Consider the following 13,859-nt stretch of genomic DNA (forward strand, 5'->3'; position numbering starts at 1 on the left):
AAACTGTCCATTGTAACTTCCTAAGTAACTGACCCAACCTCTTGTAATGCAATCCGACCTTGAAATGAATAGGTAAAGGAGGAATAGAAAACCTAATTAACATAACATAATCTCTCTCATATCCTTTCATCATTTTTCCCTCTCATTCTTTCCTTCTGATTTTATCCATTCAGTCTTCTCTTTCTTCAAGCCAAGTGACCTGCTCCCAATGTAAGGGAGAATAATGGTCTTCCCCCCAAAAAATTGGGGGAAAAACTGAAATCTTTGCAAAGTGAACATTTATTTCTTCTTTAAAAATTAGAAAATTAATTCAATAAACTTTAACAAAGAAAGAGCTAATGTTTTAAGAGAGTACCTATATCTATATCTATATATATAAATCAGGCCTTCTGGTACAATTGGTAGGTTGTTTGCCTATTGTGCCTACAGCCTGAGTTCAAGCTCTGCAATGGGATTCCTGTCCGGTCTCTGCACAACTCAGCCATCCATCTACTTTTGATCAGTAAACATGTACCTGGCCTTAGCTAGGCATTAAGATGACTGGGGAAGGCAATAGCAAACCACCTTGCTAATACTCTGCCAATAAACTGTCACAGAAGTCGTGGCTTCGTAAGTTGTTTATAACTAGATATTGCATACAGTACCTTCACCTATTAAAAAGCTGCAAAATGCATCTGTTATATAAAGTCAATCTGTCTGTGCATGTGTCATTATAACATAAGCTTCAACCATAATCCTCAGCAGTGCATATATGCTTTTCCACAAGATTATACCTGCTCTGAGGCAGGTGCAGCCATGTGTGTATCTTAAAGAATTACAAGGTTCCTGCCGAAGGGGTGGTCTGAAACCAAGCTCAGTAGAACTGAACTGGCCAAAAAAGCATGAGAGTTGATTTGCTGTATAACCAGCTCGACACCAACATTTTCATCAAACGCCGACAGTTCAGCAAGATAAGTTTATTGCATCTTGAGCTTTCGTTGCAAATTGCCTATGGTGTGCTTCAAGGGACACCCCATTATCATAAATTATTATTATTATTCTCACTGTTTATTACATTATAATTATTTTGGAAAAAAAACCCCCACACACAAGGGTGGTCCGATGATGGTGTGTAGCATATGGCAGAAATTGAACGGAATGACTCTCGGTTCTACTAGCTTATGCTTCCACAGAGGACACAATTATACTTAATTTGATTGTGAGAGATTTTTACTTAATTTTGACATGGTGTGTTTAGCACACTTAGATTACAGTGGCAAAGAAGAGCTTTAATTTTAGATTGAATCATTTTGGTCTTTATTTGGGTTCTATATTGGATTTTGATATATTTTAAGCTGGTATTCTTTAGTGTTTGAATCCCAACTATTACACACTAGTTATGTCTACTGGTTGGTTTAATGATGTACTTCTAGAGGTTTCAGCATTAATTGGTATAGGCAAGGAATGCACCAAGATAACAAAGGAACAAAAAAATAAGTTAATTACAACTATAGTAACCTAGTAAATAATGGCAGATAAAGATATGAACAGCAAATCCATTCTGCCCATCAAGGTGGCCAGAGCCATACCTGCCACTCTGCAGGTTATATTCCATGATTAAACATCATCATCACAAACAGGGCAGCTGGCAATCCACCATAACGCAAACCACATAAAAGCAGTCTGATGCAATCTTGGAAGAGTGGTTTTTGTACTGTCTGCAGCCTAGTCAAATTCGTGATCAATGCATGATTAAACTAACACTCCAACAATGTTGCTATTGGCATTTTATTTGCTAATTTCAGCCTTAATATATTTTCCTCTCCTCTGCTAAGATACACATTACACACACCATGGCATATGATAGGAATGTGATATGCAAATATGATCCTGATTTGTCTTTGCCATTTTTGGGACAGACTGTAGAAGCATTCCTGACACTGGACTGACTTCCCAATTACCAGGGTTGCTGTCAAAGCCCACTCCAGTCCATCCAGATCTGTCTAGCCATATTTAGGACACAGACTATTAAAGTCTGGTTGGTACTGGCCTTGCTTCTCAATTATTGGAATTGCTGTCTACAGAGTTTTAATTTGATTCCATCCTCTTTCTAAATAGGGATCCTCTATGATTATCCCATGCATTTCTTAATTCTGTTACTGTTTCTGTCTCCACCTTCTCCATCAGGAGGCCATGAGAAAGCATTTCTTGATATTACTTCTAAGTCTATCACCCTGTAATCTCAATTAATGTCCTCTAGTTCTACCACTGTTCCATCTCTGCAAAAGATTTGTTTGTATATTCATATCTTTCAAGTATTTAAAGGTCTGTATCATATCTCCCTTATCCCTTTCTTCTAGGGAATACATAGCAACATGACTTTATTTTATTTATTTATTTAAAACACTTATAATCCCGCATATCCATCATCTATGTGGATAACAACTGCACATACATAGTTAAAATACACAATTCACAAAAATGCAATATATAATTTACAACTCAAAACCAGTATCTAAAACAATTAAGTCCAGATAGCTATCAAATCATGCATTACTCATATTTGGAAAGGCGAATTGAAAAAATAAGCCTTTAAGCTTTGCTGAAATAACAGAAAATCAGAAATAAGACAAATGGAATCTGAAATTGAATTCCATAATGTCGGTCCAGCTACCTGGAACATTTGAGAATGGTTAACAGCTTTAGTAACTGAACGAAGCAAGGCGACAGCCAAAAGATCCCTAGCTTGTAATCGTAAAGGACGACAAGGGAGTGTGTGGCACAGTGGTTAGAGCTACAGCCTCAGCTCCCTGAGGTTGTGGGTTCAAATCCCATGCTGCTCCTTGTGACTCTGGGTAAGTCACTTAATCCCCCCATTGCCCCAAGTACATTAGATAAAGTGGAAGCCCACCGGGACAGATAGGGAAAAATGCTTGAGTACCTGAATGGAAACCACTTAGGTAATAAGTGGTTTACAAATACTAACAATACATAAATTAGTCTGCAATACGGAGGCAATTACCTTAGGCAGCAGATTGTGAACAGATTTTAAACCAACGACAATATCTTAAATTGTTTTCTCCATGCAACAGGCAGCCAATGGAGTTCGGCGAGCACAGGGGTGACGTGAATAACGGGGCAGCCTGGCTATTACCCTAGCAGCTCTTAATGATGGCAGATAAAGGCCAAATGGCCCATCCGTAGTAACCATTATCTCTTCCTCTCTCTAAGAGATCCCAAGTGCCTATCCCACACTTTCTTCTTATTTGTCTTTATATATTTATTAAACATAGAAGTAATCACAAAATGAAACATGTCATGACCATGTTTTACCCAGAGGCTGCATTAGGGATTCATTTTTAACACAATGTGAATCACTCAGTGCATTAAACATACATCATATAAAAATAAATATATAAGAATAAGTGGAAAAGAAATTAAAAATAATGAAAATAGGGTTTAAGAAATTGTGGATTAAAGAATATATATCAACATTCAATATATTAAGTTAGTGGTTCCCAAACTTTTACAATTTAAGGCACCCTTAGTGTGTCAGTAATTTTTTACGGTGCCCTTATGTCAAAAGAAATACCAAACCATTCCCCCCAATCTGGTATTTCTCTCCTTCCCTTCCTCACCCCCCCCCCCCCACCCCAAATGGTCCGGTATCTCTTTTTGGAATGGGATGGTTTAGCACGGCTGTTTCAGTGCAGCCAGTTCATCACTGTCTTTTCAGTGTGGGACATTTCATCGCAGCCGTTTCATCGTGGCCCTTTCAGCGTGGCCTCTTATCATTCATCTTGCTTTCACTTCTTCAGACCTACCTCTATTTTGAAATGCTAACAAATGGAGGATATTTCTAAATTTGCTTTTCAGTTTTAAGTGCTATACTGCTCAGCCATATACCCCACAAATGTCAAAAAGTGCAATAGTGCTCAGCCATATCACTCTTGCTTCTTCAGACCCACTTCTCCCCCAACCCCTCACCCCAGTATCTGTTTCTCTTTCTTTCACCCACTTGCGGTCTGATGTCTTCCTCTTCTCCTCCTGCCTTCTGATACTTGCTTGCTTACCACGGAAGTCTTACCTCTGTACAACTTCCTGTTCCACATAGGCTGGACAATACAGGAAGCAGGAGAAGAACAGGAAGACATCAGACCGTGGGTGGGTAAATGTGTGTGTGGTTTGAACAGTGGGTGAGTGGAGATACAGGGAAGGTTGGGGCTAGGCCTCTTCTAACAAGCACATCCCAATATTGGCTTGAACAGTGGATCAAGAAAAAGGGGCCATAGTGCAAAATATAGACAACAGATATAAATTCTCAAAATGGACACATTTTGATCATTAAATTGAAAATAAAATCATTTTTCCTACCTTTGTTGTCTGGTGATTTCATGAGTCTCTGGTTGCACTTTCTTCTTCTGACTGTGCATCCAATAGTTCTTCCCTTCTTTCTGCCTCCTGCATGCTTCGTCTTCTCCAGACCTCATTCTATTCACCAACCAACATCTCTGGTCCTTCCATAAGTCCAACTTTACCTTTCTCTCTCCCTGCCCCCTCCCCTTTCTTTCTTTCTGTCTCAGTGCCCCCCTTTCTTTCTCCCTGCCCCCCTTTTCTTTCTGTTGCCCAGTCTGTCTTTCTGTCTCCACTTTCTCTCTGTCTATCCTTTCTTTCTCCCCAAGCAACCGCCAGAACCATTGTCTGGGAATAGGCTCCTGAGCCACCACCGTCGTCTGGGAACAGGCCCCCAAGCTGCCGTTGCTGCCGAGTTCTCCCAGTTCCCCGATGCTGCAACAGGCCAGCAGCGACTGCAGAAGTGCTGGGCCCACCAGCCTTCCCCAACAGATATCAACCTCACTGGTAAGGAATTAATTGTAGACAGGCTCAAAAACATATATCACTGTGATATGAATTGTCATCAAGGCCTTCCATATGACGATAGCAGATATGCTTAATCCATGAATTTATATGCTTGTTGTTATATAAAATCTTTATCCAATGAAAAAAATAATAACAAAGACAGCAGCTCGATATATCATTTACTTATCCTTTAATGCAGTGTCTCTAGCATGCCCCGACGGGACCCATTTTGCCCAAACGGGCTTTTTCAAGGGTTCAAAAAGGAGCTCTTATTTCAGCGTCCTCTCAGCTTAGGGGCTAGATCCCACCAGCCTTCCCCCCAATGTCAATTCTGACGTTAAAGAGGAATTTCCGGGCTGGCCTGGAATTTTCTTCCTGACGTCAGAATTGAAGTTTGGGGGGGAGGCTAGCAGGCTCGACACTTGTGCAGTGGCTGCATGCACCTGGCTTTTGCAACGTCGGGGAAGCAGGAAGAATGCAAAGGCAATGCGAGTCTATTGCGGAGCCCAGGATAGGCTACACGATCGATTTGTGTTGCCTTTGCGATCTACTATCAGAGACCCTCTCTTTTCTCTTCTCCTTCCTTCCATCATGGTCTGGCATCTCTTTCCTCTTCTCTCTTTCCTCCCCTAATTTGGTATCTCTCTACTACCCTTCCCCTCCCTGTTGTGTGCCATTTCTCTCTCTTTTCTTTTCTTTTCCATTTCTCTGTACCTTCCCTTTTTTTCTTCCATTCCCTAATCTAGCATTAGTCTCCTTCCTTCTACCCCTCCCTAATTTGGCAGTTTTCTCGCTTCCCCCCCTCCTCCCAATGGATACATCATTTCTCTCTTCCACCCCCCTGGGATCTGGTACCTCTCTTTCTCTTCCCTACACTGCAGCTTGCGACCGTCAGGCCACTGGCAGCTTTGGTGGCCCCGGAAGCTTTCCCCTCTTCTTAAACTTCCTGTCCCTGCAGAGGCAGGACACTGTAATAGGGGGAAAGTTTCCAGGTCGTTGAAGGCCGGCAGTCCAAAGATTGTAAACTGCATTGTGAGCAGGGAGAGAGATTTCCCATTGGGGAAAAGGAAGTAGGGTATCAGACTGGCAGCAAAATTGCATCTTCCTCTGCAGCATCCCAGTGAGTTCACTGCAGCAAACAGGGTGATTTGAGAAACACTGTATTAAGTAATTCCTCTGCTGTCTGGATAAATACCACTGACTAGGATATTCATAGGCAATATCCTTACAAACTCACTCAGCGTTGGGTGGTCCTGGAACTTATCTGGATAATGGCAATATTCAATCTGCTATCCGGATGAGTTCTGGCACCAGCTATTACCTGGATATTTAGGGCCTCTTCTATCAAACTGAATGGCCCGTGCTGCTCCCGACGCTCATAGAGTTCCTATGAGCATCGGGAGCAGCGCGGGCCATTCAGCGCGGCTCTCTGTGCTAAAAACTGCTAACACAGTTTGATAGAAGAGGCCCTTAGTGCTAGCTATTATCTGGATAACAGCACTGCCTATCCAGATTTTTTTTTAACCTCTGTGGCTGGTGTTTAAAAAAACACTGACCGCTGTGGCTGAATATTAATTTTATGTTACTTTGACTTCTGTTTTTTTAATTTTTAGATTTTTTTTTTCCTTATTTTGTCTGTCAATGCATAGAGCCCTGTTCAGTCAGAATTTTAAAATTCATATTCCAGTGTCAGAAAGTCATGTTTTAGCATTATTCTACACATGTCTGTTTCCAAGCAGCCCAGGGGGTTTGCAGAGAGTGCCTTGTATTTATCACTGACAGTTAACTGCTGGAGCCTCAGTCCTTCTGAGTGAAACAAGCTTTGGACATGACAATGAGCCAGAGCTTACTAATAAACAATGTGGATGTAAAAATTAGCAAGTGTTTAAATAAGATTACCAGATGTATTTGACATGGCTGTTCGGGGCCTGGTCAGTGTGCTGATCACTCAGTTGATAGCGATGACGGGGAAACTGAGATAGCCCAGCTCCATGCAAGATACCTGTGGTGAGAAATGTAGAAACAGCCATTTAGCTCAGTGTCTTCAGGAAGACAAATGACTGCAATGATGTCAAATATTCAGAGAAGTCCCTAAAACAGAACTCATCCAAAATGATATCACATCTCTGGAAAGCATCATTTCAAATAATTTATTAAATATTACAGCTGAATGGCAGTGTACTTAACCCTAGTGATCTTGCTGTATTAGCTAGAAACAGAAAAATGAATGTACTACAGCCAACCATATACAAGCAATTAGGAGGAACATAATGATCTCGAGAGTTATTATTCTGGGCTGGTATTATACACATCACTTAGAATTTATGCATACAAAGTCAAGAGCACAGTTAACTTTTTTTATTTTGCCTATTATTAAAATCCTTTGATATATGTGTCACGAATGGTGAGAAAATATAAACTCCAAGCATTTTGCCGTGCAGTATTTAAAAGTCACTTAATCCAGTTGTTAAACATGGTTACATGCGCATCTATGAAGCCTTTTGGAAAATGCACTGCAATGATATTTGACAAAATGCCAGCTCACAGCATAGACTACCAGAAGTTCAGCAGTTCTGCATGAGCAAAACATAGATCTGGCACCCTTTGCTGGCTTTTAAATGTTTTAGAAATGAGAAAAGGTCACTAAGATGAGACATTGATATAATAAAGGCTTTATGGGAGAATACAAGAATACAGGGAAGCTAAATTGTTGTTAAGAGTGCTTTCAAACCTAAGCTTAGCTTAGCTTCAAATCATATATGGGTCCTTTAACTGTGGTAAATCGTAGCACATGCTTACTGCAATTTAAAAGGGCTTACTGTAGAATAGGCTAGAATGCAAATACAGTGGAACCTCGGTTTACGAGTAACCCGGTTTGCAAGTGTTTTGCAAGACGAGCAAAACACTCAGCAAACTTTTGCTTCGCAAACCGAGCATGTTCTGGTGTACGAGCACCTCCCCCCCGCTCTAACCAGCATCGCACCGGCATGCTCAAGGCCGTCTGGCTCTCGTTCTCTCGGAGAGAACGAGATCTCCGAGAGAACGAGAGCCAGATGCTCAAGGCCCAGCCCAGGCAAGAGGCGGGAGCTCGCATTCACCCTTACAACGAGCAGAAGGGGTAAGGACCGTGCTTGGGAGGAAGGGCAGGCAGATGCCGCTTTCAGCACGGGGGTGTTTTGCAGTTCTCGCGGGGGGGCGTTCATGGGGGGGGTTGCGATGCCGGTTAGAGCGGGGGAGGGGGTGATGGAGCAGCGCCGGTAGCCTCGGGAGGGGGGGGGGTTTGGTGGAACATGGAACGAATTGTTCAAGTTTCCATTATCTTCTATGGGGAAAGTTGCTTTGATATACGAGTGTTTTGGTTTAAGAGCATGCTTCTGGAACGAATTATGCTCTTAAACCAAGGTACCACTGTATGTATGAATTTTTCTCAGAGGGGGCTTGTCTGGTTGGGGGGGGGGAGATGAGAAAGGTGTGACAGCATGAATCAGCACAGCCACATTCCTGCATGCTAGCTGATTAGCATGGGATTAGCGTGTAAGCCCTTACTGCTTTTAAAATGGGTAGCTGTATGGGCTCACTTACTAATTTTTGTTAATGACTGTGCAGTAATGGCAACATTAGCATATGGTCAATTGGAGGAAAATGGAAAACTGGCCACTTTCCAGCTGCGGTAAAAACGGCCTTAGCACAAGGGTACGTTAAGGCACATTAGTAAAAAGACCTAATTGTGCTAATCATTACCAAATGACTTTCCAGCCACAGCAGCCACATCAATATTTATTAATAATAATTAAGTTGGTGGTTAAAACAAAATTCATATTATTTTATTTTCTTCAAGAACAAGGTTTCACATCGGGGTGATGTCATCTGATGGTGCATACATTGGGCAAAACTACAGCTCAGTTCAAATTTTAGAAGCTTTACTTACTGTACATGTGCTGCTTTTCCTGCACTGTTCTGTTGTGTCCCCTCAATCCTCTTTTTTCCACAGCGCATGTCTTCCAGCCGCAGTCTATTTTCATATGAATTTCTTAAAATCTTTTAGTTGCATGTGGGTCTCCTTTTCCTTTTAGCCTCTTTTTTGGACAGTTTTGTAGGTCTGTCTTTCTTGCATTCACCTTTTGCTAATTCTTTTTAAGTGGTTTGTAACTTGCCTGGGACAACGTTTTTGGCAATACGCTTCTCCTTCCGTATTCGTGGTGATAGGGGATTAACAGAACCGCAAATACAGAAAAACAGTGAATAACTTTTTCAGATGTTATTCGCTGTTTTCTATTAAAAAACATCGTGAATATGGTGAAACCATGAATAACATGGTGGGAGACCTGGCCTGTTCCTGAAGGAGAGGCAAAACACAGTGAAGAAAGTGCTGGGAATCAGTGATTTTTCTATGCAAGCTGATGTAATTGGGGGGGAGGAGCCAGCAAGCTAAAAACCGCAAATAATCGAAACTGCGATTGCTGAAACCGCAAATACGGAAGGAGAAGTATACAACCCAGAAAAATATCACCAGTGGTTTTAAGAAATGTGGACTATGTAAGGAGAACAACACAACAAAGAATCCAACTGCCATATGTTTTGGTGGTATAGACATATACAGGGGTACTGGATGGGCATAGCCTGGAAATAAATATTTTGGGAATGAAGGAACAACTGGTATTGGATCATCCTGATCATATGACAAGGGGGCAGAGACAATTGTATCATAAACTGAGTCTCTTAGCCTGTAAGGAAATCTTTAAGAGTTGGACATCCCCAGAGCTCTCTTCTTACTGGTGTTGGCGAACTGATCTCCACCAATTGGCGTACTGGGAGGCTAAAGATGCATGAGATTCCTGAAAAGGTCACATACACTTCTTGAAGGTCTGGGATTCCTATATCAGAAGTTTAAACCCGAGGGGTCATAGGTTTCTGTTGAATGACTTAGGGGTATAAGATGGGAGGAAATTGATGGGGCGTAGGATGGGAGATGTTGGTTGAGAACTGTTAATACACCATTTCTGCTGCTGGTGGGTTTGACCTGTGTAGGTTGGGTAGATATGGCATTGTTGGACTAGTTCTTGATTGTTACTTTAGGATAGTCCTTTAAGGGCGGGCGCGTGGGGTTTTCTCTGTTTATGGTAGATACATACACTCTTTGGATTCCTGTTAGTGCTCAGTGGTTTAGCATTGACACTGTATCCTCTTTCTTGTGAGGGGTTGGGGGTGGGATGGGGTGATCGGGTTTTCAACATGGACATATATCATTGGGATGAATATGATCCGACCTCATTGTTAGATATTAATAATTGTGTGTTATGGATAATTCTGGGAATAGTATCGGTTGAGGATCTTGGATGATCCAGCAGGGTCAAAAACATGGAGGACTGCGAAGATCTCCAAAAAGATCTGACAACGCTGGAAGAGTGGGCCAAAAAGTGGCAAATGAGCTTCAACATAGGGAAATGCAAGGTCATGCATGTAGGGAAAAAGAACCCGATGTTCACTTACAAGATGGAGGGATCACCGCTAGGGGTGAGCAACCTTGAAAGAGACCTGGGAGTGATGGTAGGACACAACATTGAAGGCGTCGGTGCAGTGCGCCACAGCCTCAAGGAAAGCGAACAAAATGTTGGGTATCATTAAGAAAGGTATCACGACCAGTATGAAGGAAGTCATCCTACCACTGTATTGTGCAATGGTGCGCCCGCACCTGGAGTACTGTGTCTAGTACTGGTCACCGTACCTCAAGAAGGACATGGCGGTACTTGAGAGAGTCCAGAGAAGAGCAACTAAGCTAAGAATGGGTATGGGGGACCTCTCATATACTGACAGACTGAAAAAGCTAGGGCTTTTCTCCCTGGAAAAGCGGCGACTTAGAGGAGACATGATAGAAACCTTCAAGATCATGAAGGGCATAGAAAAAGTAGACAGGGACAGATTTTTCAAATTATGGGGAACCACAAGTACAAGGGGGCACTCAGAGAAATTGAAAGGGGAAAGGTTTAGAACAAACGCCAGGAAGTTCTTTTTCACCCAGAGGGTGGTGGATACATGGAATGTGCTACCGGAGGATGTGATAAGCAGAAGCACGCTACAGGGCTTCAAAGAAGGTCTGGACAGGTACCTGGAGGACAAAGGGATTGAGGGGTACAGATAGGAGTAGAGGTAGGTTATAGGGATAGGATTAGAGGTAATTTATAAAATTAGTCAGACACCACTGTTCAGGCAATAGGCCTGATGGGCCGCCACGGGAGCGGACCGCTGGGCAAGATGGACCTCTGGTCTGCCTCAGCGGAGGCAACTTCTTATGTTCTTATGGAGGTTGGACAGTTTTATTATAGCTCATAACAGAAGAAAAAGGGAGGGGTATAATATAAACTTTTAATGACTGGATGCTATTCATTTGTTGTTGCTGGCTGGCTGTATTTTGTATTGAATGGAATATGTATTGTTGCTCTGTGATTTTGTCATCAATAAAACCTGTTTGAAAGTAAAGAATAGAAAAAAGATCCGAATGAAAAAAATAAGAAGAGACACAAGCACTGGCAAGCTTGATGCAAAGCATTGATAAAGACAGCTAACAAAGAATATGAAGAGAAACTTGCCAAGGAGGCATAAAAACTCATAACAATTTTTTAGGTACATCAGAAGCAGAAAACCTGTGAGGGAATCTGTGGGACTGTTGGATGATCAAGGAGCAAAAGGAGCGCTCAGAGACGATAAGGCCATAGCAGAGAGACTGAATGAATTCTTTGCTTTGGTCTTTATGGAAGAAGATGATGCGGAAGAACTGAAATAATGTATTATGTCAAATCAACAAGTTAAAAAGTGATAAATCACCTGAACCAGATGGTATACATCCCAGGGTACTAAAAGAACTCAAACATGAAATTGCTGACCTGCTGTTAGTGATCTGTGATAGTGATAGAAAAAGGAACACAGATGGGATAGTACGCCTCAGGAAAGCAGACGGGAATTATGTAGAATCGGATTCTGATAAAGCAGAACTACTAAATGAATACTTCTGCTCAGTCTTTACCTGCGAGGCACTGGGGTCCGGTCCACAGTTGCAAGCAAAGCAGAGCTCGGAAGACCCGTTCAGGAATTTCGAGTTTACACCCTGCTGCGTCTACTGCGAACTATCAAGACTCAAAGTCACAAAGCCATGGGACCAGACAATCTACACCCCAGGGTGCTTAGAGAGTTGCGTGATGTCCTGGCAGAGCCGTTATCCGTGCTCTTCAATCTTTCCATGAATACGGGAAGAGTCCCTCTGGACTGGAAAACAGCTAATGTCATCCCTCTCCACAAAAAGGGATGCAGGGCAAAGGCTGCAAACTACAGACCAGTGAGTCTCACATCCATAGTGAGTAAACTTATGGAAACACTAATTAAGCACAAACTAGATACGATCCTGGACGAGGAAAATCTACGGGATCCCCGCCAACATGGATTTACCAAGGGAAGGTCCTGCCAATCCAACCTAATTAGCTTCTTCGACTGGGTAACGAGAAAGCTGGATGTGGGAGAGTCCCTATATATCGTGTACTTGGACTTTAGTAAAGCTTTTGATAATGTCCCACATCGCCGGTTATTGAGCAAGATGAAATCGATGGGTTTGGGAGAAACATTAACTGCATGGATCAATGATTGGCTAAACAGTAGACTTCAGAGAGTGATGATAAATGGCACCCTTTCAAAAACATCGGAGGTGACCAGTGGAGTGCCGCAGGGCTCGGTCTTGGGCCCGATCCTTTTCAACATATTCAGGGGCTTCAAGGTAAAATCACATTATTCGCTGATGACGCCAAACTATGCAACATAGTAAGTAAAGGCACCGTGCCTGACAGTATGAAGCAGGACCCACTTCGATTGGAACATTGGTCCTCGACTTGGCAGCTAAGCTTCAATGCTAAAAAATGTAAGGTCATGCACCTTGGCAGCAAAAATCCGTGCAGATCTTACACACTAAATGGTGAAACCTTAGCTAGAACTAGGGCAGAACGTGACTTGGGGGTAATCATTAGCAAAGACATGAAAACAGCCAATCAAGTGGAGAAGGCTTCATCAAAGGCAAGACAAATGATGGGTTGCATCCATAGGAGTTTCGTCAGCCGGAAGCCTGAAGTCATAATGCCGTTGTACAGATCCATGGTGAAACCTCATCTGGAATATTGTGTACAATTCTGGAGACCACATTACCAAAAAGATGTACTGAGAGTTGAGTCGGTTCAATGGATGGCCACCAGGATGGTCTCGGGGCTCAAAGATCTCCCTTATGAGGAACGGCTGAAAAGATTACAGCTATACTCACTCGAGGAACGTAGAGAGAGAGGAGACATGATTGAAACGTTTAAATATATCACGGGCCGTATCGAGGTAGAAGAGGATATCTTCTTTCTTAAAGGTCCCTCGGCCACAAGAGGGCATCCGCTGAAAATCAGGGGTGGGAAATTTCATGGCGACACCAGGAAGTATTTCTTCACTGAAAGGGTGGTTGATCATTGGAATGAACTTCCACTTCAGGTGATTGAGGCCAGCAGCGTGCCAGACTTAAAAAGGAAATGGGAACTCTAGGGGGGTAATGTCATGGGGCGTGGGTCATTAGAGTGGGCAGACTTGATGGGCCATGGCCCCTTTCTGCCGTCATCTTCTATGTTTCTATTGCTAAAATTGTATTTAGTACCTGAAGATTGGGAGGTGGCCAATGTTACACCAAATTTTAAAAAGGGTTCCAGGGGAGATCCAAGAAATTACAGACCGTGCTGGGCAAAATGGTGGCAACAATTATAAAAAATAAAATTGTAGAACACATAGACAAACATGATTTAATGAGACAGTGTAAGCATGGATTCAGCAGCAGGAAATCTTGCCTCACCAATTTGCTTGGATTCTTTAAAGGTGTGAATAAACATATGGCTAAAGGTGAGCCGGTTGATGTAGTACAGTGGTCTCAAACTCGCGGCTCGTCAAGTACTATTTTGAGGCCCTCAGTATGTTTATCATAATCACAAAAATAAAATAAAACAGTTTCTTGA

At 42.4% G+C, this 13,859-nt stretch overlaps 1 protein-coding gene across 8 annotated transcripts in view; it reads right to left on the reverse strand.

The window, feature by feature from the left end:
• VPS13B (vacuolar protein sorting 13 homolog B) overlaps positions 1–13,859 on the reverse strand; it is a 1,237,203-nt gene that overhangs the window by 7,313 nt on the left and 1,216,031 nt on the right. For all 8 annotated transcript variants that reach the window (XM_033933145.1, XM_033933154.1, XM_033933146.1 and 5 more), the window contains one exon: positions 6,739–6,841. In XM_033933145.1, the coding sequence (XP_033789036.1) occupies positions 6,739–6,841 (103 nt within the window). The remainder of the gene's footprint in view (positions 1–6,738; positions 6,842–13,859) is intronic.

Source organism: Geotrypetes seraphini, chromosome 2 (assembly GCF_902459505.1).
Source record: "Geotrypetes seraphini chromosome 2, aGeoSer1.1, whole genome shotgun sequence".
Lineage (NCBI taxonomy): Eukaryota > Metazoa > Chordata > Amphibia > Gymnophiona > Dermophiidae > Geotrypetes > Geotrypetes seraphini.